We start from the raw sequence: 24,730 nt of genomic DNA, 5'->3' as shown, positions 1-24,730 counted from the left end.
AGGAAAGATGGGGGACAGGTTTACTCCATTTGGGGACAGCCAGGAGGGCTTCCTGAAGGAAGGGGTCTTTAAACTGAGCCATAAAGAATGCATAGGAGTTGATCAGACATAAGGAGCTGAGAGGGGTATTCCAGACAGGTGGAATAGCACATTCAAAGGGCCTGAGACCAGAGGCAGCTGGGAAATGAAAGCTGTTCCATTTTCTGAAATGCACAGAGATAAACATGCACTGCGACATTCACAGCCTCGTAAGGCATTTGCTCTGTTAACTCTCACTGTGGCTACAGAATAGGTTACAGCGCCCCTCCCTGCTGCTGAGGAAGGACAGTGTCATGGAGAAGAGAAGGCGGTGGGGGGTAGTGGTGTGTGTGGCTAACTTAAAACGAGCTCCCCAAACACACCACCAGCCAGAGATACATGCAGGAGGGTGTACTCGTGGAACACCCCCTGAAGGAAGTGAGCAGGATGGCGTTTTCAGTGGGAGAAGCTGACCTTCAAGGCCCTCATAATTGAGGGTCTGCTATCCTCATGGCAGCTCTGGAATGGGAAGGCCCTTCGAGTTCCCCCAAGTTGGGACAGGGCTACAGCCTTTGTACCCCCACAGCACCACTGGCTTCCAGTTTCCACCTCCCCCACTGTACCAGGAGGGATGAGCTTGGGGGTCTAGTTCCTGGCCCAGAGCAGTTCCCAGTGAAAGGCCCAGTCACAAGCCCTCAGCGGTGGGTGGAGAGAGCTTGGGCCCTGGAGAAGGCACTGCAGAGAGGTCCCTTCCTCTCCTCCAGGCTACTACACACAGATCTCCACGCTGGCTGACACCCAGGAGAACGTGATGGAGTACCTGCACGTGCTCAGCCGCCCCATGGTCATCAACCACGACCATGACGTCATCTGGACAGAAGCCTACATGGACAGCAAGGTGGGGCCCACGATTGCTCCAGCATTAGGGACCCCGGGGTGGGGGTAAGAGGTGACTCCCAGTCAGGAGAGGGTGAGCAGAGCGCCACGCCGCAGGAGACACTGCAAAAACATAGATTCACCAGTCCTGCCCTGCAGCCCCTGCATCCTCAGAGCCTGCCTGTGGGCGGCACTGACTTATACAACAGAGCAGACATAGGGGGCAGAGGGATGGATGAGATATTTGGGGGAAGAAGAACCCCCCCGGCACCTCTCAAATCACATCACATGGGCGGCCGCCTGCTTATGTGATGACATGTTAGTCTGGGTCTTAGAGAGACCTGGAACTGGTGCTTCAGTGAGAGACAAGTGTATTCCCCGTACGTCAGAGATGTCTGGAGCTGGCAGGTCCAGGCCTGGCAAGGAACTCCCTGGTCTGTGGGAACCTGGGGTCCTCCCTGTAATCCCCTTGGCCACCCCAAGTGTCCTCTTTGTCTAAGTGGCCATTGGAACTCTAGCTACTGGGACCACTCACTTCCAGAAAACCTTGCTGCCAAACTCCAAACTAAAACGTCAGATTAGGAAGGGGAAGAGACTAGAGGGTAAAAAGTTCTTCATTCTCCAAGAAATTCTCCAAGTCTACGTGGAAGCCCATGGCTCAGCAGACCCTTTCATTGATCCTGATGAAGTTCAGACTTATCAATGCAGCTGGGTGCTCCGCTGGGTGGGGGTCTATCGTTGTAGGATGACCCTGCAGAGCCCCCTTCCAGAGTGGCTGGCGTGGGCATGCGAAATGAAGCGGTCAGGCAAGCGGGCCGACTCAGAGGGTGGGGATCAGCCGGCGCTGGTGTTCTGAGTGCAGAAACAGCTGTGGGCCTGTCCCGGGTGTGACCCCATGGCCAACTACAACTATACCACAGCCTGCCCTTGCTCTGCAGCCCCTCATATGGGCACCTGTGTTTGCAGATGGCTGTGCACCCCTGTCCTTCCTCTTAACTGTAGTTCGTGCCAGCCTCAAGTGCACAGTGGAGACTTCCACACATGTTTCTGGGCACCCGTGGGATGGGCCTGTAAGGCTGCATGCTCGGCATTAACATGGTTGGGATGAGAGAGCTTGGCGAGCCTACTTGGGAGCTGAGCTTCAAGCCTAGAACTATCCATGCTAAGTGATGTCCGCCAGGGCCCCCTGTCCAGCCCCCTCCCTCGTCCAGCATTTCTGCCAGTTCTTCTTTTGTGGGGCAGGAAAACCTCACATGGGGTTTCTTCCTTCCATGGGAGGGTGACACTAGCAGACATAGGACTGAGGGTCCCCCAGTCTGTGGCCCCTCAACCTGCTGTCCTCTGCTCGTCCCCCTGGCAGCTCTTCACCTCACAGACCCAGAGCCGGATGCTCCTCACCACTGTGGCCATGCCTGTCTTCAGCAAAAAGAATGAGACGGTGAGTAGCTGTTCCTTAAGAAGCTGCAGCGGGGGCTAGAACCAGGGGCTAGAACGAGGGGCACCTGCTGGCATCCTTAGGCCAGTGGGCATCAGAACCACCTTGGGAGGGGTTTATTTCTTAATTTTTTAAAATATTTGTTTATGCATACAAGAACTGGGGTGCAGGCCAGAGCTGTGTGGGGTGAGAGGATTCACCAGAGACAGAGTGGGGAACAGAACAGGTAGATTGACTGAAATACACTGCTGAGGGGAGCAGCGGGTGAGTCAGGAGAGGTCTGCTGTGTCATGTGGGTTGCTCCCTGGCCGACTGGGGATCAAACTCCTGCCTCAGAGGCTGTGGTTAGCTTCACAGTGCTGTGCTTAACCCCTTGCGCCACCAGGGAGGCTCTTGGGAGGGTTTAAATGCAGATTCCAGGCCCTATGCCCAACTAGCTGCTTCAGAATCTCTTGGTTGGGTGAAGGGGTTGGAGGGGCATTCCCCACGGGCCTTCAGTGAATCTGCTCAGACAGGTTGGGGTTATCCCGCTGCTCTGCCTGGGGGATACAGAGCTAGAGGGGTCACCGGCCAGCCTTCTAGCAAAACTACACTTAACCCACCAGGATGGACAAACCCTGGTGAGGGAATTTCTAGAACCCCCATACTCCATCTGGTCAGAGGCCTTGTGTATCCGAGCACATCGACAGATCAGGGCCCCTTGGATCCCGATACTTGAGTCTCCTCTATAAAGATTAATATTTCATTCGACTTTGTATTTCATTTAAATATTTCCACTTAAATATTTAAATATTTCCACTTAAATATATTTATTTAAATATTAACATTGGACATTAATCTTCCCAGCAGTTGAGATACCTCCAGGGCCTCCCCTGGATTTTTATTCCACAGTGCTCTCTAAGTGCAGAGAATGTAAAGGCCTGAGTGCCTTCCTTTTCCAAGCCCTGCAAAAGCTGAGGGCCCAGCATAGCCCCCAACACGGCAAGGCCAGGTCTCCTCTGACCCTGGCCTTTTCCCTTCCAGCGATCGCACGGCATTCTCCTGGGCGTGGTGGGCTCCGACGTGGCCCTCAGAGAGCTGATGAAGCTGGCCCCCAGGTACAAGGTGAGCCTGGGGCAGGTCCCCGAGCCGGGGTCACAGGTCCCCTAGGAGCAGCCCCACTAGGGTCAGGAGCCTCTCTGCAGGCAGCACAGCCCGGAGCTGGGCCTGCACCACACCCTCTTGCCCCAGGCAGTGCGGGCACAGAAACAGCAGCTTGGGGCCCTCCCCCATCACCCACTCTGGACTTTCCTCTGGCCTTCAGCAAGTTCTTCTGTTCCCGATGTCTCCATGTCTCAATTTGCCATCCTATTTTGGGAGTAAACGAGATTATATCCTCAAAGCACATCAAATGTGTGTTAAGAAAGCAACCGGGTGATGACAGGCATTGTGATGGCTGCTATCCACAGTAAGAGTTTGGAAAGGAATTTAAATTAATAGCTAGAAGCATGGTGCTGGCCCAGTTATAGCTCTTTTTGGAAAACTCACTGCTGTGTGAGCTGCCATCTTTAACTGTTCCACAGCCCCAAACCCCTTCGATCTCCAGTTCTCCAACACAAACAGCAGATCTAATGCTCCCCAACCTGTCTTTGTTAGCTCGGGGTGCATGGATATGCCTTTTTGAACACAAACAATGGCTACATCCTCTCACATCCTGACCTCCGACCCCTGGTAGGTACAGATTTTATTCACCTTGGCATCTTGTGTCTATGGGATTCAGGGATAGTTCATACAAAGTTAAAAAGAATAAACACACAATGGTTCCATTTAAGAAATGGGCAAAATGGGGGTAGGGGGAGTAAGTCATGGGTCCTGCTTTCAAACTGTTCATAACCTAGCAAGAGAGAGATGGCAAAAATGTGTGAGTTGACTGATGAACAGCTGGGAGACCAAGCAAGTCAAGATGACAAAGATGTATCTTGGACATTTAAATAGGGAACAACTCAACAAAGTAAGATACTTATTAAAAAAAAAAAAAAAAAACAGTGGACACTAACAGACAAAATACAGTTTCTGAGGGGAGAGGAATGGAAGAAGGAGATATAAGGGATGGTGGGGGAAGAAAAAAATCATCATTCTTTAAGAATCTAGGTAGAAAAATTAAGATTTTTTTTTAAAGAGAAGATCAAAAGTCACATTTTTGGCCTAAAATCCTTCTATACCCAAAATATGAAAAGTCAACAAGTGGGTTCTGATTTTCATATGAAGAGTCAAAAATGATCTTCGGGAATCAGGGAGGCAAGGGCAGACTGCCCCTGATCCAACATAGAGGGTGGCAGGGCCGTGCTGTGGTCACGGGGGTGCACACCCCTAAAATGAGAACGGGAGCCTCATGCAAGCATGGGTGAGGTGAAAAAAGAAGAACAAAAGCAGATTCTGTTGCGGCTGTTTTACTACAGATCTCCTGGACAGGCAAGAAATTAGAATGCTTGCTTGCTTTTTTTTTTTTTTTTTAAGTTTTATTGACTTTTTTTTTTTTTAAAGATTTTTTTATTTATACAAGAACCAGGGTACAGGCCAGATGCATGGGAGGATGAGAGAATTCGCCAGAGACAGAGCGGAGAGCAGAACAGGCAGACGGACCGAAGACACTGCTGAGGGGAGCAGCGGGTGAGACAGGAGAGGTCTGCTGCGCCATGTGAATTGCTCCCTGGCCGGCCAGGAATCGAACCCGTGCTGCAGAGGCTATGGATAGCTTCACAGCGTGGTGCTCAACCCACTGCGCCACCAGGGAGGCCCTAAAATGCTTTCTTAAAAAAAAAAAATCTGGCAGAAATAAGATGCACACTGATAGGATTTCAACCATCCAAGCCTCTGCAGGAGGTCTCCTTCTGCTAAAAGGACATGTTGTGATTAATTCTTGACATAACCTGATGATAAACTATCCTCTTCCTTTTTGATAGGATTACTAAATTAACCTAGGAAGATCTAATCGCAGATAACTCTCGATATCTGTCTTGGCATCCAAGAGCGAGACAGAGAGAAGTTGGGGCCAGAAAATAATAACATTCATAGAGTGTTGATTAACGGCTCGGTGTCAAGCTGCAGGGAGGTCTTTATTAGGCACTGCAGAATCTGTCTGTCCTTGGCTCTGTCCCATTCAAAAATTCTATGAACAAGATGAAAACCCAGAAGGCAGATGCCACAAAGTCTGGAAGGTGTGGTGAATGCATTAAGTGAAAAAATTAGTACTCGGAAAGTATTCTTCTAAAACAATAGGCTGAAACTAACAAGATGAAATATATTAAGGATGCAATGAAAGTTCTGCCAGATATTCTGCTCAAGTGTAAGACTGCGAGGGTGAAATTTAGCTGCACCACGTGTGGCGGCCAAGGGTACTCAATTGACTGAGACCTGGGTTGAGCTGTCAGGACAGTGAGCATCTGGGAACCGGCAGAGCCTGGCAGCAGTGAACACCATGTGCTTTTCTGGGCACCCAGCTTACACCCCACACCCCACCGGCCCAACCCCATCTGAAAGACTGACTTCTGTCCCTGGCCTTCAGTTGTGGGAGTAACACTGACAAAGCCATGGGCCGTTGAGACATCTGCAAGCTGGGAAGGTTTAACCTGGAGAAGTGAAGTTTTAGCAGAGACAAGCATGTTAAAAAATTTAAGGGTTGTCAGGTGGAAGACATTCTGTATAGCTCCAGAGAAAGAACTAAGACCAACCAGTAAAAAGTTAGAGGGAGACAGATTTCAGCTCTGCATGAAGAACTTTCTAACAATTAGAGCCATCCAAACCATGACTAGCTGACTCACAAAACAGGGAGCTCTTTGTCACGGGAAACAGCCTCTCAGAGGCCGACAGACCATCTGTCACAAATATTGGCAAGGGAGGCTTGGGTGGGAATTTGGCCCAGATGACCTTGAGGAATCACTGAGAGTCTCTGATTTCATGAGGGCTTTCTAGAAGCGATGCAACAGGGCCTTATGCTAACTTCACATTTTGCTCCCTGATCTACCTGTTCCAGTATAGAGAGGGGAAGAAGCTGAAGCCCAAACCTAACTACAACAGCGTGGATCTCTCCGAAGTGGAGTGGGAGGACCGAGCTGAGATCGTGAGTGTGGAAAGTGGGGGGAAAAGGCATTTCTTTGCTCTACAGCCAACCCACAGGGAAGCTGCGGACTGGGGCCACAACGCTTTCAGATAGAGACTTTCCAAGCCCAAACCAGCAGCAATTCCTAGAATGGGCAAGTCTTCATTTCTTTTATTTATATAAAAATACAATGACACCTTCCTGGATCACGACGATGGCTGACACTGGATGAGATCATGGCTACAAGCCACAGGTTTCAGTCCTAGTGATGTTGTCCTGTGGCTTTTGGTGGTGGTGTCTCCTGCTCGAGGAAATGATGTCTCAGTGATATTCTGGGCCCTGCAGGTTGCACCCACACCACACTGGCCACACTCTGTCTGTAGCATTGACTGGGCCCTCAAGCATTAGCCGACCTGTCCGCAATAGCTTGGTGAATGTGCAGAATTACAAGCTAAAGGGATCTTAGAATCAGGTCTATCTTCCCTCCTGGTGTTCTGCTCAGGAATAAGGGAAAAACCAAAAGTGTTCTTAGGCATCTCTTCAACCTGGGCAGTAAATCTCAGTACCTCCTGCCCTCCAGTGCGAGCCAAGGGACTGACACCATTTCTTTCCTCTTGAAGCTGAGAACAGCCATGATAAACAGGGAGACGGGTTCTCTCTCCCTGGACGTGAAGGTTCCGCTGGACAATGGGGTAAGGCAATTGAGAGGAAGAGCCTGGGGCCTGGTGCCAGGGCGGCAGCATCACCGCTAGCTGAGGTTTGGGGTGGTGACAAGGGATATCACTGAATGAGAGCTTAAGACAGAATGCTTGCTGTGGCCTGGAGCTGCAGCGCTGGTGTAGCGAGTATATCCAAGGGTGTGTCCGCCCCATCTTGGCCAAGGGGGGATCGCTCACCTCACCACCTGGGTCTCTGGAGATCGCTGAGCAAGGCAGGGGTTTCACCAAGCCATTTACAACGCCTCTTTCTTCCTTGTGCTGACTGCTATTTGGCCCTTTCGTTGTTTATGATGGAAAGTAGAAAAGTGACAGTTAATTTTGCAAATTGTTAGCAGCTCTTGCAAAACATGTTATATAGGAAGAGGATGAAAGGAATTCTACTCCCTGTAGCTGAGTTTCCTTCACATAATCAGAATGGAGACCCTCGCTGCTGCCAGCGCTGTCCTCACAGGCCACACGTCGGTGACATAAGATCAGTGCCTCTTCTCATTTAAAAGATTCCAATGCATTTGCACTGAATTGCATTGTCCCTTGACATATTTACAAATGTCACCTCCTCCCTCATAGCCACCCCCACCTCCTCCTCCTGTTGCCCATCTGCCTCAGCTAAAAGAACACAGGCATCTGTCTGCAACAATTAGACCCAAGTTCTTCCATAAACACAGACCCCCATGGAAGCCAAACAAGAAAGCATTGAGGAGGAAAAGCAATTCATTGCCTTCCTTTTGGATTCAGGCTGATTTTCGCTGGGACCAGTGTCTGATTTCTGTGGCAGCTGCCTGCTTTTTTAAAGCTCTGGACCAAGACGAGATTCCTTTAGGCAGACTGAGCGCTATCGCTGCTGTCAGGCCAGAAGCTCCTTCTCATCCAAAGAAGTTGAGTTTTCTTCCATGCATTTTCCCCCTCATCCTAGCAGGACCCCCACACAAGTACATGAGGGAGCGCTCACTAGCCCAGCATGCCACAGCACGGAGGGTCAGACTTGCATTCAGGCTATAATGAAAAATGTAACGTGCACATGGTCTATGGCAAGTCAAGGACAGAGTTGATATCCTCTATCAGATTCAGACCAACTGCGAGTCATTGGTCTTCTGTGCCTTGCTTCTGGTGACCAGGGTTTCTCACGCTGTCTTCACAATTCTCAAAGCCACCAAGGCAGAGTCCTGCCAGAAGCAAGCCATCCGAACTTCTCCTGAAATCTCTGCTCTTTCCTGTGAAATGTGCCCATTGCTGCTAACAAACCAGGTTAAATTTGCAGTCTAGCAAAGATGTTCTGGTGCGTAGTGCCTTCACATAAAGAAGTGGGGTGATGATGACAATGATGGACATGGATGATGACAAGGATGGACATGTCACGGCACGAAGACTTTACTGTTCACGATCGAGTGGGTTCTTGTGTTGCAGCAACTGAGGAATAATCACCGACACACAGGACTAAAGATTAGCAAGCTCAGGTTTATTGCAAGAGAGACGCCTGACAGCAGGAGTGGGTCCAAGGGAGGTGCCCATTACTATTGGGGGTAGGTTTACTTTTATAATCTCTCATGGGGAACTTTCCCCATTCTGGTGCTTTTCCACTACCCCCCTTTGCCTGAAGCCACCACAAGCTGCTGTGTACCTCTATATGCCTCTTAGGGTTACCAGCCTCTGCCTGCTAGCTCAGCAGCCAGCAGCCATTGCCTGTCAGCTTTCTGCCCCCTCAAGCACCCAGCCTCAGTCTGCTAGTTTACAACCAGCTCTTGCCAACCAGCTCTGGCAGGCCAGCTCCTGAGCCAGCTAGTTCTCTACTCCCTCATTACCACCACAACTACCACGACTGGCAGCTGACATTAATTAGAAATCAGGCTAAGCACTTTATCACACAAACACAGTCTATGATGTGCTAACCTAGCTTCAGCTTACAGATGAGGAAATCCAGAGAGCCCAGAAGCTTGCCAAAAGCCACCTAGAAGGTCAGAGCAAAGCCCATGTGTATTGGTTGTAGACAGCATCCTCTTGACCACTTTGAATGAGGCCTTTCTCGAGGACTGGCCCTCAGTTCTCAACTCAGTCTGCAACCATAAGAGTTCCCCAAGAGTCTCTTTGGAATAACCCTTCTATTCCATCTTAAAAATTCATTGTTTTCGCCTCTTCCCCGCCTCCAACTCTATCATAACTCAGCAGTCTCCTCACTCATGTCTTTATTCTCACACCCAGGAGCTGTGGCTGTGGGGGGATGGGGAGGTGGCTACAGCAGTGTCCAGCCCCTCGCTGCTCTGACCTGTCACAATAGCCACTCTTGTGTCTGTTGTTACATTTTGTTCCTTACCAACTGCTGCCTTCCTAACTTCTTTTTTTAATAGAGGTGCAAACAGCCCTGTTGCTCGCTTGCCTGTCAGTCCACTCCAGCCCCATCTCAGCTCCGTGGTGGTCTCACCTGAGAAGCTGCTCTTCAGTAAACACAATCTCAGACCTAGGCCAAGGAAAGCTTTCTTCAAGTATTGTGGGAATGTCTGGTAACCTTCAAGCCATCCTGGCAGGCTTTGTCTTTTTCCCCTGGGCACTTGACCTGCGTCCTTATTCCCCATCACCTTTATTTTTTATTTTTTAAAAAGATTTATGTATTTATGCATATAAGAACTGGGGTATAGGCCAGAGGTGTGGGTGATGAGAGGATTCACCAAAGAGAGTGGGGAACAGAACAGGCAGATCTACTGAAATACACTGCTGAGGGGAGCAGCGGGTGAGACAGGAGAGGTCTGCTGCACCATGTGGGTAGCTCGCTGGCCGGGGATCGAACTAGTGCTACAGTGGCTGCCAATAGCTTGATAGTGGCTGTCTTTAACCCCTGCGCCACCAGGGAGGGCCCCCGTCACCTTTAGACACCAGAGGCAGCTGTGGTGCCATTACCAAGGGCAGCAGCAACCCCAGCTGGACCCACAAACTCAAAATCCTTCGGGGCCAGGCAGGCCATGTTCAGAAATGTGAGTGCGAGAAGTAGGCAGGCTTCGGCACTGGGGTCCACAGCTCCATGTGCAGGTCTTGACCTTCTGCAGTGTGCCCATATCATTGTGGGTAGAGGTTGTGAGACGACTTGGGTTCCATTCTTTGTGGGTTCCTGTTTGTTACTTTTCCCTACATGTCATCCAGCTGGTGGCCCAGCTGACCAATGATGACTGCTCACTGCCAGGGGCAGAGAAACCAAATTTTCATCACCTCTTCTCTTCAGAGAAACTGAAGGAGAGCCCACACACCTGGGAGGCTTTGAAGCTGGCTGCTCCTCCGTGCCAGGAAGGGGTGCCAGGAAGGGTTAGCACTTGCCAGAGCAAGCTACAGCAGTGCTTGATACCCTGGACTCGCTTTTGAGTTCACCCTTCCCTTCGGCCTTACACATCCATGCAAGCTCCTCCTTTGACCAACTCTAATTTGGAACCATTTGGGGGAAGCAAGTCTGGGAAATGTGGATACAGTTGAGTTCATTTGACACAGAATAAAACCACGATGGGAGTCCAGTGGAAATTCTACAACTAAAGAGAATAATATCTGAAATGAATTTTGTTACTGCATGAGCTTAATAACAGATTGGGAGAAACAGGGACAGTGACTTGAAGACAAATAAAGAGTAATTACCCAATCTGAACAACAGAAAGAAAATGTTGGGGGGAAGTTTCTCTCTTGTTACCTGTGGGATCATGTGAAGTGATCTACTCAAGCCAGAAAAATGGGGGGGGGGGAGACATTTTCAGATAAAATAGAATAGAACTCATCACTATCAAACCTGTACTATAAGAAATGCTTGGGCCTCCCTGGTGGCGCAAGGGGTTAAGACGCAACCTATGAAGCTGTCTGCAGCCACTGCAGCACGAGTTCAATCCCCGACTAGGGATCTGCACACACGACACACAGCAGGCCTCTCCTGACTCACCCACTGCTCCCCTCAGCAGTGTGTTTCAGTACCTCTGCCTGTTCTGCTCCCCACTCTGTCTCTGGTGGGTCCTCTAACCCCCCACATCACATGCTGGGCCTGCACCCCAGCTTTTGTATGCATAAATAAATAAATCTTTAAAAAAGAGAAATGCTTAAGGAATTTCTGCAGGATGAAGAAAAATGACACAGATGGAAACTCAGATCTACATGAAGAAATGAACCTCACTGAGAATAGTAAATATGTGGGTTAACAGAGGACTTTATTTATTCTTTTAACTCCTCCAAATGACAACTGGCTTTTTAAAGCAAAAATGTTGACATTGTATTGTAGGCTTTGTAATGTATACAAGTGTAAGATTTATGGTAACAATAGCACATAGCAGAGCTGTCCCAAGAAGGTAAAGCTAGTTTGACATTCAAAAAAACAAAAAAATTAAAAAATCAACAAATGTAATTGACTGCATTAACAGAATGCAGGAGAAACACTTTATTGGTTATCTTAATAGATACTGAAAGAACATTTGACAAAATTTAACTGGGAACAGAGGAAACTTCCTCAATCTGTTTAAAAAAAAAAAAATCTATGACCAAAAACAGCATCTATGAAAAAATTAACTTTTAATCATGCAATAATGAACTTTTGCTCCCTAACATTATAAATAAGATAAGGGGATCTGCTTTCACCACTTTTGTTCACCCTCTGGTCAACATTGTCCTGGTCTTTAAAAGCACTTATCCTAGCAATCAGGCAAGAAAACAAAACAAAGGCACAAAAATAAGAAAGGAAGAAGTAATTACTCAACATTCACAGATGATTGTTTACATAGAAAAATCGCAAAATAACTGGTCTGTAAATTTAGCAAGTGCATAGAATACAAGGTCAACATTACATAAAATCAATTGCATCTTGATATATTGCAGCTAAAATAAGAAAATGAATTTTTTTTAAGTTCTAAGTTCAATAGCATCAAGCAATATATAATAATGAGGTATAAATTTAAGAAAAACATTTATGACCTTTGTACTAAAAACTATATAACATTAGAAAGGCTATCAAAGGAAAATTAAGCAAATACGAGTTGTAATAGCAATATTGCAAAGATACCCATTCTCTGAGAATTGATCTATATGTTCAATCTCAATCAAAATTTGAGCAGACGTCTTCTAGATATAAAAGAGATGAATAGAAAAAGGTGATTCTAAAATTTTCATGAAAATGCAAAGGTTGTAACATAGCCAAAATTATCTTGAAAAGGAAGACAAATTTGGATGATTCATACCACCTGATCTGAATCCTTACTATAAACATAGTAACCAAACTACATTAACCAAGCACAGTGGTACTGAGTTAAGAATAGATGAGGATCAATGGAATGGATCAGAGAACCCTAAAATAAACTCACCTGTCCTCAATTTCATCATCTAATTTTTCAGTCAATATACCTTGGCAAATCAATGGAGATAGGAAATTTTTCAATAAACAGTGCTAAAACAACCGAGGAAATGTATGAAAAAAAGAAACACTTATTATATCTCACACTGTACACAAAAAGTAATTTGAGCTGGAACATAACCCTCAATGAAAAAGCTACAACTATAAGGCTGATATATAAATCTATATGAGAAAGTCTCCCAACCACTTCCTTAGTGGCCATGCAAAGATTCCTCAAGCAAAATACCAACAGCACAAAACATGACATAAAATTCACCAAGTTGGATTTCATCAAAAGTAAAAAGCTCAAAGTCATCATTAAGAAAATGAAAAGGGAAGGTGTATCACATATTCTGGTCTGCATCCAGAAAACACTAAAAACACATATTTATATACATGATCCACAAAAAGACAAAACACTCAATGGAAAATGGACAAAATACTTGAGCAGACTCTTCACAAGTGAAGACGCAGCCATCCCAGTGAGCCCGTGACAGGATGCTCAGCTCCTTCCATCATCAGGGAAACCCAAGCTAAAACAGCCATGAGATTCTATTTCACACCCTCTACAATGGCTAAGATTTAAAAGAGCCAAACACCAGATTCTGGCAAAGATGTGGAGCAATTGGCACTCTCCTGCTTGGCTAGTCTAGTGAAAAATGTTAGAAAATTGTTTTTCGGGTTTCTATACACATATGTTTAGCATATGGCTCAACAATTCCATCGCTAGGTATTTACCAAGAGGGATAAAAACATATATCCACAAGAAGAGTTGTTGAGAAGTGTTTAGAGCAGCTTTAGTTATTGTCACTGCAAACTGGAAACACCCAGGATGTCTTTCACTAGGTGAATGTTGAGGCAAACTGGCAGGACCACACGTTGTTATGCTGCTGAGCAGTAGAAAGGAAAGCCAGCTCACTCACTGACATAGATGGATCTTAAAAACCTTGTGTTGAGGGCCTCCCCGGTGGCGCAGCGGTTGAGCGCTGGGTTGTGAAGCTGCCCGAGGCCTCTGCGGCGCCGGTTCGATCCCCGGCTGCTCCCAGCCACCGGAGGAGGGTCCCACATGGCACGCAGACCTCTCCTGCCGCCCGCTGCTTCCCTCAGCAGTGTACTTCGGTCCTTCTGCCTGCTCTGCTCCCCGCTCTGGCTCTGGTGAATTCTCTCACCCTCCCGCGCTTCTGACTGTACCCAGTGCTTGTAAAAATCAATTAATTTAAAAAAAAAAAACCTTGTGTTGAGCAAAAGAAACCAGACATGAAAAAGTCCATGCTATAAGAAAAAGCAAGACTAATCGATGATGATAGATTTCAGAGCATGTGACCTCTGGGGCGGCTGGGTGGGGTTTTCTAGAAGAGTCACAGAGATTTTAGAGGATGCAAATATTCCTTATCGCTAGGGAGGGCGCTCGTGGCTGTATGCATTTATCACAACTAACAGAATGAGACACTAAGATCTTTGCATTTTGCCTTTTCTTCAATCAAAAAAGGGAAAATTTAGAAGACGGTCTCCAGTTCCAACACTCAAGCCAGTCCCGCCTTGGAGCACAGGACTCTCTCCCATCACAGCCCTTGCTGGCCCCAGACTGCCCTGAGCCGGCTGCCAGGGCCTCCCAGGCCCGCTGTAAGGGAGGGAACCTGGAGACAGGCGCTGACAGACACAGGGGAGGCATCCCCTGGGATGAGACTGGTGGTAGAGGGCCGTTCTCTCTGCTTCGGTCTGAAGGCAAACCCCTGCCTGGCCACCTCTTTCCTGGCAACCCTTCCATCACTTTACTCCAGTTTCCACAATGCAAGGAGAAAAGTCAGAAGGAGATGAATGAAATAAGAACAAGCTCCTGAGTCAAATCCAATGGCGCAAATTTGTGTGTGCACTTGGGCAAGCCACAGAACTTCCGAGCCCAGAGCAATTCCTGCTTTGCCTGTACCCACCCCCACCCGTTAAAAGCACAGTCTCAGCCTCACAGCAGCCTTATGCAAGAGCCGCTGCTGTTCATCCTGGTTTACAAATGAGAACAGGGATGCCTAGAAAAGTGCAGTATCTTCCCCAAGAGCATACAGCTTGTGAGCGGCTGGGCTGGGCTTAAGGCCAAATCTATGTGCTGCCCAGCAGTTGCCAACGCCCTGCACTGCTGTATGCGCTGCCTGATGCCCCGACTCTCACGTATGAGCTGAAACGTAAACAACAGCAGCTTTGAAAGGAAAAGGACGTTGTAAAGGGTGCTGTGGCCTTGGGAGAGGTTCGTGGAGGAAACGGGGCCTCTCGGCTATCTTCAGAGACAGGAAGCTTGGAGGTGGCGCCTCTGCACTCCAGAAGCTTTGAGCGGCCTGTTCTCTGTTCCATCTGAGGCCAACACCACTGTCTACGCCTGCACTGTCCTGTACGGCAGCTGCTAGCCACACTGTCTTGCTAAATTTAAATGGATGGTAACTATAATTAACTAAGATCTGAAGACCCCGTACCTTGGTTGCACATGTTAAGTGCCCGGTAGTCATGCCGGCTGGTGGCTACCTCAGTGGACACTGCAGGACAGGACCGTGCTCCTTCATCCCTGCAGCTTCCATGGGGGGAGTTTGCTGGACCAGCTGCTGACTCTGCCTAAGGGTGTCCACAGGATGAGGCATGCTGGGAGGTGGGGAGGAAGAGAGGCTGAGAAGTAAGGGAAGTGGGGCAGAGTGATGAAACCCTGAGGGCTTTTAGGGAGGAGGTAGAGGGCACAGTCAGGGCACAGAGAGTCACACTCCTCTCTCCACCTAAAACCCTTCCCTCCTCTGCTCTTCCAGAAAAGAGTTCTTTTCTTGACCAATGATTACTTCTTCACAGACATCAGTGACACCCCGTTCAGGTAAGGGCCTATGTTTTATTTGCAGGGTGGGGGTGAATGGGACATGAATACCAACAACTCAGAGTAGAGCGTCCAGGTTTGGGGTATAGATTGACTCAGATTTACTTGATTAATTGTGGAAACAGAAAAAGGTTCAGGTCTACATTAGGGAAACAGGATCAAGACCTGCTTTGCTAGTGGAGACTACGGGGCAGATTTTGGAGCCAATTGTTTGGTTTGAAATCCAGCTCTATCCCTGACAGGCTGTGTGACCTTAGTCAAGTTACTTAACCACTCTGGGCCTTAGATTCCTCATTTGTAAAATGGGAAGAACGCTAGTAGCTACTTCTCGGTGGCATTGTAAAGATTAAATGGCACTTAAAGATCGTAAAGCAACGCCCTGTTTGCAAGATGACAGGACTGAAGTTGAAGATCTCTTAGGTTCCTTGCAGCCCGTGAGGTCAGGCAAACAGGGGCATGTCGTGCATGTCAACACACTAGTGTGGAAGGTTCCAGCCTGGAGTCAACTCACACAGGAGGCGGCCAGGGCAGGTGGCCATCACTTGCTGTGTGAGTACAGGCGTTCTCTGCTCTCCCATAGTTTGGGGGTGGTGCTGTCCCGCGGCCACGGAGAATACATCCTCCTGGGGAACACCTCTGTGGAAGAAGGTAGGTCTGAGCCAGGGGGGTTCCCCTGCGATACTGAGCTGCTTCCCAAGTCTCAGGTGGAGAGCAGGCGCTCAGGCCAGGGCTCTCTGGTGAGGACTCTGCGTCCCGGGTACCCAGGCCCAGCATGCACCAAGTGTGCATTCCAGGGGGGCTTTGCTGGCGGACAGAGGGTCCTCCAGGGATGCGCTTCTTGGAGCAAAGCTGACGTTGCTTCGGAAGATTATCATGAGAGTGTGAGGAAGGAGACTGGGGAGAGTGAGGGGCGAGTCTGCAGCCGTGGCTGTGCTCCCTGCAACGCCTTCCCGCTCCAGAGGCGCATAAGGCCGGTGCGGCGCTGAGCTGGGGGTGAGGCTACAGAGATTGTACTAACTGCACACGGCCCGTCTCCGGCTCACCTCTGACTCTCCCTTTAGCTTGGTTGGGAACAATGAAATGACAATCACTGGTCTCAAAGCTTTTGCTTCTTGAGGGTGACCCTAATTGGCGATATACGCACATGAGGCCGTGGGAAGGAGGCATTTCAGAAGCAGGGGCAGGAAGACACAGGTGTGATCTCATCCTACTGACCGAGCCCCTACTCTGAGATGAGAACAAAGAAGAATAAGCCCAGCCCGGCCCTGGAGGAGGAGGGCTCCTGGCGGCCCCGGCCTAGCGGTGGCTCTTAGGTGCAGGAACTACCAGCGCGGGCATTGTTCTGAGCACGCACTCTGCTCGCAGGTCTCCACGATTTGCTTCATCCGGACCTGACTCTGGCGAATGACTGGTAAGCGAGGAAGTCACTGCACAAGAAGAGCAGGGGATGGGAGGGTGAAAGGCGGTGACTCTCCTGGGTTGACTCTCCCGGTTCCAGGACCTACTGCGTCACGGATATAGACCCAGACCACCGGAAGCTCAGCCAGCTGGAGGCCATCGTCCGCTTCCTGAAGGGGCAGGACCCAGCTCTGGAGTGTGAGTGCCCCCAGCCCGCCTGCACTTGCCTTCTGGCACCCCACAGCTGAGGACTTGGCAGGAAGGGGGGGTGTCTGGGGAGATGGCCTCTCCCCGGAACTCACTGAAAGCTGAGCTAGAACAGGGAGATTTCTAGAGGAAAAGGTAGAGCCAGGAGAGTATCCCCATGTCAGGGTCTGGGACCTCTTTAAACCTCTGTGAGCTGAGGACTTCAAGGCCCAGAAGAGAAGCTCACCCAGTGTAAAGGCTCAGCCTGTCCACCAGCTCTGCCTCTACCACCACCTGGTAGTGGGCCCCCCCAGGTGATTCTCTGAAGTCCTCATCTCTCCGCAGAAGAGCATTTGACCAGATGGCATCAGAAAGCCAGTGGTCTGTGAGTGGGTCCTAACCAACCCCTGGCGCTCAGACGAGCCTGAATTCCCCACATAAATGCACCCACAGGACCACCCTTTCAGCAAAGCTCTTCCTGCTCCCTACAAGAAGGAGCAGGTCATCCTGTCACAGAAGCAACACCCCACTCAGTCAGCCCATCAGCACCCTGTGAGCACGTGCCGGGGGCCAGGACTGCACAGGCACTAAAGCTATGGATGGAGAAGGCCCAAAAAGACAAGGCCCTCGCTATTGTGGAGCTTGTAAGCTAGTGGAGGACCACGCCACAGAGAAGCAAACAGATGTGTGTAGATGCAGGTTATGATGAATTGTGATAAGGGCTGTGAATCACACTCTGCATGAGCGGGGAGGGGCCTGCATTCAGCTGATGGTCAAAGAGAGCCCCCTCTGTAGGGAGGTGTCACTTAAGTTGAGGATAAAAAAGAACCACACAGATGACTTCATGGGTACCTTTGAGGGAACCATTAGCTTTCTTTGGGGGTATAATGTGTCTCCTTTGGGGTACCATGAGCCTCCTTTGGGGGGACAATATGTCTCCTTTGGGTACCATGGGCCTTCTTTGGGGGGACAATGTGTCTCCTTTGGGGTACCATGGGCCTCCTTTGGGTGTGATAGAAATTCTGCAGCACAAGATGGAAGTGTTGGCTGCACATCATTGTGATATGTGTACCTCAATCTGGTTGATCTTAGGGAACACTACACAGCCGTGAAGAAAGGTGAAATAAGATAGACAAAATGGATAGACCTCGAGGTGACTGTGTTAAGTGAAATAAGTCTGAAAGTAAAAGGTAGACAGCGGGTGGTTTCACTCATCTGTGGAATGTAAACAATCAAAAAACATGCACAGATAAAATACAGTAGAAATACATCTTGAACTCAGCGGAAGAACTTAAATGTTTACCAGAGGGCATGGAGGAGGGAGGAGGTGTGGAGGGGGAGATGCAGGAGGGGTATGAGGTGGTTTGGTGGAGGATAAAGTGAACACGTGCACATACGAAGAGCCAAAATGCAACCCCAAATTTAAATTTTAAAAACTAGTAGTAAAATAAATGGCATTTTTAAAGAGGGAGGGAGGAAAAGAAAGAGCCACCCGTACATAGTGAGTGGGGAAAAGCATCCAGACCAAGGGAACAGCATATGTGGACGCTCTGGAACAACATATGTGGATGCTCTGAGGCAAGTTTCAGCTCACAGGATGCACTGAGAGCAGCAGTGAGGGCAAGTGCTGGGGGGCAGCGGAGGGGTGGGCTGGGTGCAGGTCAGAGTCTGCTGTCTGGGAGTGTGTCCCAGCCTCACAAGTCACTGAACTGGACAGAGCCTTGGACATCATTTCATTCTACTCACATGTCTTGGGGTTTGCGGAAATAAAGACTGAAAGAGATGAGGTGACTTCCTCAAACTGACCCCCATCATTTGGCATGTTCCAGCTGCACGTTTATGAGATGCATTTTGTTCCTTGGGCTTCAAGGATCCCCAAAGGGCAGATGAGCTGTGTTCACAATCATGGGGGAGGTGGCGACTTGATCTCCCTGTCTCTGTCCCAGGTGACCAGGAGCTGGTGCGGGAGGTGCTGTTCGACGCGGTGGTGACGGCCCCCATGGAAGCGTACTGGACAGCGCTAGCTCTCAACATCTCTGAGTAGGTGCCTGTGCGCGGCTCAGGGCTCCGGGAATCGGGAGAGCACCCAGCCCCCAGGACTCCCGCGGCTGAGTCAGGGTCCTTCCCACTACCTGGCAGGCAGCTCAGGAGACCACCCACTTCCTGTGGCCTGAAGTGAATGGTCAGGGGGGTGGGATGATGTGGGGGCAGTGAAAGCTTGAAGTGGGGCCTGGCAAAGTTCCCACCCTCAGTATATACAGCTCCCCTCTCTCCTATCTGGGAAAACCCCTAAAGCAGGTCCCCCGGGGCATAGGCCTAAACCCCCCACCTTACAGCGTGGTAGCCCTATAATCAGAACCCATCTCCAGGCTTGGACTCTAACTGTGAGGGCCCGTTTTCTGAAGTGCCTTGGAGAACACGGTTCAGGTTTTTGCGTCCAACAGGTAGTTGAGACACTATGAAGTACAACTTGACCTTGGTGTGTCCTAGCCCTTAGATTTCCTGCCTCTCTGTGCTGATCTTTACCTGGTGCTAATGGGTTTAGGGGACAGGTAGAAAGAAGGGGTAAATGGCATGTGAGTGTGAGTGATGGGTGCACATGGGTGTTGGTGGACTGTGAGATTTTGATGAGGCTAAGAACACAGCAGCCACACTTGTGCCTGAAGAGGAAGAAGATACCTTATCAATATCACAAACATGTCAATTCCACAAACTGAGCAATGTTATCCTAATAAAAACACCACAGAATTTTATAGGAACAGCCACCTATTTCTAAAAGCCAGATGCAGAATGCTGCTACCAATTCTCTAAAAAGCAGGCAAATCATAGTAGGTGTCTGTATGGTTATAAAATATCCATATAAAAACTATACAGGAATCAGTTCTCTTTGGTTGCTTCTGGTTAGAAAAAGGGATAACTGGAATAGGAATGAGAGGGACACTTTTTACTATATAAACTTTGGGTACAGTTTTGAGCCATGTGAGTGCATTACCTCTATAAAATCAAATAAAGCTTAAAAAAAGAAAAAGAATAGAGTGGACTAGACACTGTTCTAAGTATTCAGTGTGTGTCAACTCCTTTGATCCTCACTACAGCCCTGAAATACAGATGCTATCAAAATCCGCATTCTACAAATGAGGAAACTGAGGCAGAATGTGGTGACCACTTGCCCCAGTTCATTTGCCTCATATGCAGCCAAGCGGGAGCCAAATCAGGCTGCTGATTACAGGGCTACATTCCTGGCCCCTTAGCATCCTGCCTCTACAGAAGGGGCTAGACCAGTAGATTAGGACAAAATAAGCATAATCTTCATCTTTCCAAATTCCGATGAGGGAATCCTTTGACAAGCATGTATTATAGGTATGTACATCAAATCACCACGGTGTACACTTAAAATACCTTCCAATTTTATCTGTCAACTAAGCATCAACAAAGCTGAAGTTTTTAAAACTTTTTAAAAATAAAATAGCGACAAATCCTACCCTGGTGTCATTGCCTGAACAAGATGGCTTTGAGATGTGAGAAAAAGTAGTTCCATTAACACTAATAGATTTTTTTTCCATATCTTTGGCGAGATTGGCAAGGCCCCTACATCTCTTGGGTGAATGTAGCAGTGTCTGCTCCGCCTTCTCTCACATTTCATTCATAAGTAAATATATGAAAAGTGCTATAAAACCTGAGGTGCTGTGTGTGTCCGCCAGGACATTTTACTATTACATGACGTCCCAAGACATGGTGCCTTTCTGAGTTCCTTCTGTCCAGAGCCAAGTCACCTAAAAAACAAGGGGGCAAATGAGGAGCTGGATCTGGAAAAACAGAGATAGAGGCTCAGGGGACCTCATTAACAAGGGAAAGTGCTGCCCCAGGGAGCCAGGTGGCTCCCTGATGCAGCACACCGGCCACTTACAGCAGATGGTGATGGTGGATGGTGATGGCGGCTGATGATGGTGGATGGTGATGGCGGCTGGTGAGGGAAGCTGGTGAGGGCACATGATGATAGCGACTGGTGAGGGCGCCTGGTGAGCCTGTGGGTTGTGCAACTCCTGAGAAACCAGCCTGCCGCTCCCCTCAGTCAGAAGGGGCCCAGCTCTGCAAGCCCTAGGGGTCGTCTCCACACACCTCCCAACCCCCCTCATTGCCTGGACCAGCCCGCATGCTGATGGCTGCCCTGTCTGCCCCGCAGGGAGTCTGAGCCGGCAGTGGACATGGCCTTCCTCGGCACCCGGGCCGGCCTTCTCAGGAGCAGCTTGTTCGTGGGCTCTGAGAAATTCTCCGACAAGTGAGTCGTGCTGTGTCCCTATGGCATGTGGGCGGGCAGAGACTGGGACCCCGGGGTGCAGGGAGTGTGGGAGGGTTGGGCTTTGCAGACAGGGAGGGTGGGCACAGTAATCCTTCCACCTGACCTTCACTCTTGCACCCCCTGGAGGTGTCCTGAGGAGCCAGGGAGCAGCCCAGGCCTTGAAGCCAGATTGCTGCTCGGAGCCTCATTGCCACGGAAGGAAGCTAGGAAGCTGTTCCTCTGGGGTAGCGTCTCTCTGTGTGACGAGGCTAAATCTTCTGACCTCTGTCCCCCTCTTTGTCAACACTTTCCCCACCCTCCCAGCTAGCTGTTGTTTATGGGCAATTTTGCCCCCCACCCCAGGGACCTGTGGCAGTGGCAGCGTCTGGAGACCTTTTTGGGTCTCCAGAGGGGGCGGAGTTTGCTGTGACATCTCGCTGGTGGACACCAGGGGTGCTGACAAAGCCCTGAGCACAGGACAGCCCCTAGAATAGCTGCGCTTGAGAAGTCCTCTCCAAGCAAAGGCCGCCTCTGTGGGAATCTAGGGACCAGAGGCCCAGGTTCAGCAACGGGAAGGTGGGAGCCCAGGGAAGGGTGCTGGGGGTGAGGGACAGGCAGAGCCATCTGCAGTTCTGCAAACTAGGGGGCTCAAGTAGGCAGGCCAGTGGGCAGCTGGAGGAGAATGGCCCAGGGGGCTCCTGAGAGGACTTGACCCACCATCCTGTGCCTGCCCACTTGTTGCCCACCATCATCTTGGCACACTCAGCCAGAAGCACCATCTTTGAATTCTTGCAGCAAGGTCTGCTCTTGCTGGAAAGTTGGGAATTAAGTTGCTCTTCCCTGTGCTCACCTCCCTTCACCCCCTGGCTGGGGCAGCACAGAGGGCCCACTGTCTCCTTAACTACCCCCTTCTGCCCCATTAGAGGTGAGCAAATGACTCAGATGGAACTGGTCCAGGACATAAACTGGATTGACCTTAAGACCCTGAGCAGTGTGGGAACTTTCCTCCCCAAGCTCATCACCTCCTCAGCACACCACCTCCTCATGCTTTCTCATCCCCTTCAACTTCCACCCCCCCATCAGAAAATCACACACAGCTGTGGTTGGACGGGGTGAATCCACATCTGGCAGTGCAAAGGGGGTGACAGTGTTCCTGGTGTCCCTGCACTGCTCCCCCCTCCCCAAAGGCCTGAGAAGGGAAGAGGGACCTCTTGATAAGACAGAACATTCTGCAGTGTGAACGCAGCTACTTCACATGGCCACACTGCTCTGTGCGACTCCAGAGGGCTCCCTTCACCAGACCAGGGCCCAGGAGATGAGCAGCCTTTCTGGACACCAGGCCAAGCATTCAAAATCAAATCTCAGTTTTCTACCTTGTGGGTTATCCACAGTAACTTTTTATTTATTTTTTTAAAGATTTATTTATTCATGCATTCAAGAACCGGGGTACAGGTCAGATGTGCGAGAGGGTGAGAGGACCCACCAGAAACAGAGCGGGGAGCAGAACAGGCAGACTGACCAAAATACCCGGCTGAGGGGAGCAGCGGGCGAGACAGGCGAGGTCTGCCGCGCCGTGTGTGTTGCTCCCTGGCTGGCCGGGATCGAACCCGCATGCAGAGGCTGTGGACAGCTTCACAGCGCTGCCCTCAACCGCCTGCGCCACCAGGGAAGCCCCACAGTAACTTTTTAAAACCCCCATCAGTTCCTCCCCACCTCCCACTCTGCTTCAGGACCAACTGTCCCTTCTGTGGCTGCTGTGCCCTCAGGGAATGCAAGGTAAAGCTGCTCAAAATAAGAAAAGTTGCAATGCATTCTAAAACCTGGAGACAATAACTTTTAAAGGACCCTTTTTTGGGGACTCTATGCCCCTCTGTTAGCACGATGGGAGAGATGACTATATAGTTTTCTCGCTCAGTCATGCTAATGAGCCAGATAAATAGAAATCAGGCTGTATCTGAAAGAAATAGACCCTGAAGGCAAAAGAGTTTATACCAAAAAATGTAAATTATTCTTTCAATAATGCAGGCCCTGTACCTCTTCTAGTAGGCAGAATTACCCGGGAAATTGTCTGGGGCACTATCATTTTAGGGGCTTAGATTTTCTTTCTATAAACCTGCAGCGCTCCCAAAGCAAGAGACGCACTCTCCTGGCCCAGCCAGGGTGGCCTGCAGGAAAAAGAAATCAGAGCTGAGTGTGTTCCCAGATTTGGCATGGCACCAGGTCTTGCTCCTCGCAGGCAGTTCCTGACCCCTGTGGACGATGCCAGCGTGTTCACCATGGACCACTTCCCTCTGTGGTACCGCCAGGCCTCCGAGCAACCACCTGGCAGTTTTGTCTTCAATCTCCGCTCGGCAGAGGAATCAGGTAATCCCCGTCATGTGCTCCTGGGCCCAGGCCGGGACAGGGTCCTCCTCCTCCTGTTTTCTTAGAGGGAGACAGGAACCAGATCTGGGACAGAAGGTCCAGACACACGCTAGTGACTTTAGAACAATTACTCGCCTTCCACACACTGGCCTCCCCTCTAGCAGTCACACTAGCGTTTGTAATTTTAGTTTGGGATAGAGGAAAGAGATTTGACTCACATATCAGAACTGGATTCCAGCTTAATTCCTGAATGTGAGGATATTGGAATAATTGATCCCTGTGGCTTTTTCATTTCTAAATACCTGAGTGTCTTTGAAACTTCTTTAAACCACCCATTAGATAATGACAGATTGATCCCATGGGTACTATGCCTGCAGAGCTCCCTGCTCCACTGGCAGGTGCACTGCCCTGCAGGTGCATTGCCTTGCCCTCCGGATATGCACTTGGAGAGACTATAGCCTGGAGAGGCTGAGGGATGGTCACGGGCTGAGCAGCTGTGGCGGAGAAAGCCCCCCACTGGGTTACCTGTGGGAGAGCTTGACTCCAGCCCAGTGGAATGAGAGGACCCAGAAAATGTCCACAGCCAGGTGGGAGTGAGGCGAAAAAGTCGGAGAAGAGTGGAGCATCTGACTGGAGACGGGCGGGCTGGGAAGAAACTTGGAATGAGGCGTTGTGCTTCCCCTTCTGGAATCCCTTCCGCCAAAACCCTTCCAGCCACCACCTCCACTCACACCGTCCTCAAGCGTCCTGATGGAGAGATGCCCTGAGCGGACAGCGGGGAGCCCGGGGCACACAGGGACTCCTCCTGAGGGTTGTAAGCAGCAAGGATTGGCTCCCTCACACTCCCGTGCCCCTCACCTCATGCGGAAGCCCACTCTCCTCCTCTGCCTGAGTTCTCTGCCTCTCTGCCTAGTGCATCCCTGTTTTTGGTCTACAAAACTCTCTTCCATGCAGAGCTCCTTCCATCTGCCCTGTAAGGAAGTGTCGAGCCATCCTTCTTCCAACATGGCCCGCTCGGAGAGGTCCTGTGCCTTACCCAAGATCACACAGCCAGGACGGCACAGACTGAAATCAAGGGCTGCCCACCTAGGTCTGGGTCTTTGTAGCTCTCTGAGAGGAAGGCAGGGAGGGTAGGGAGGAAGCAAGCGCTGTTTCCCCCAGGGAAAGCCCAGAAGGAGTTTCTCAAGGCCAAGG

At 49.8% G+C, this 24,730-nt stretch overlaps 1 protein-coding gene across 1 annotated transcript in view; it reads left to right on the top strand.

The window, feature by feature from the left end:
- CACNA2D4 (calcium voltage-gated channel auxiliary subunit alpha2delta 4) overlaps nt 1-24,730 on the top strand; it is an 83,965-nt gene that overhangs the window by 14,660 nt on the left and 44,575 nt on the right. Inside the window, exons 13-25 of the mRNA XM_037513275.2 lie at nt 783-916; nt 2,255-2,332; nt 3,353-3,433; nt 3,965-4,039; nt 6,342-6,428; nt 7,028-7,099; nt 15,248-15,309; nt 15,890-15,957; nt 16,675-16,720; nt 16,808-16,905; nt 18,840-18,933; nt 21,077-21,172; nt 23,409-23,536. Of these exons, the coding sequence (XP_037369172.2) occupies nt 783-916; nt 2,255-2,332; nt 3,353-3,433; nt 3,965-4,039; nt 6,342-6,428; nt 7,028-7,099; nt 15,248-15,309; nt 15,890-15,957; nt 16,675-16,720; nt 16,808-16,905; nt 18,840-18,933; nt 21,077-21,172; nt 23,409-23,536 (1,119 nt within the window). The remainder of the gene's footprint in view (nt 1-782; nt 917-2,254; nt 2,333-3,352; nt 3,434-3,964; nt 4,040-6,341; nt 6,429-7,027; nt 7,100-15,247; nt 15,310-15,889; nt 15,958-16,674; nt 16,721-16,807; nt 16,906-18,839; nt 18,934-21,076; nt 21,173-23,408; nt 23,537-24,730) is intronic.

Source organism: Talpa occidentalis, unplaced genomic scaffold, assembly GCF_014898055.3.
Source record: "Talpa occidentalis isolate TD23 unplaced genomic scaffold, MPIMG_talOcc4v2.1 talOcc4.16, whole genome shotgun sequence".
Taxonomy (NCBI): Eukaryota; Metazoa; Chordata; class Mammalia; order Eulipotyphla; family Talpidae; genus Talpa; species Talpa occidentalis.
The sequence above is the reverse complement of the archived record's forward strand: the minus strand, read 5'-3'. Positions and strand labels throughout refer to the sequence as shown.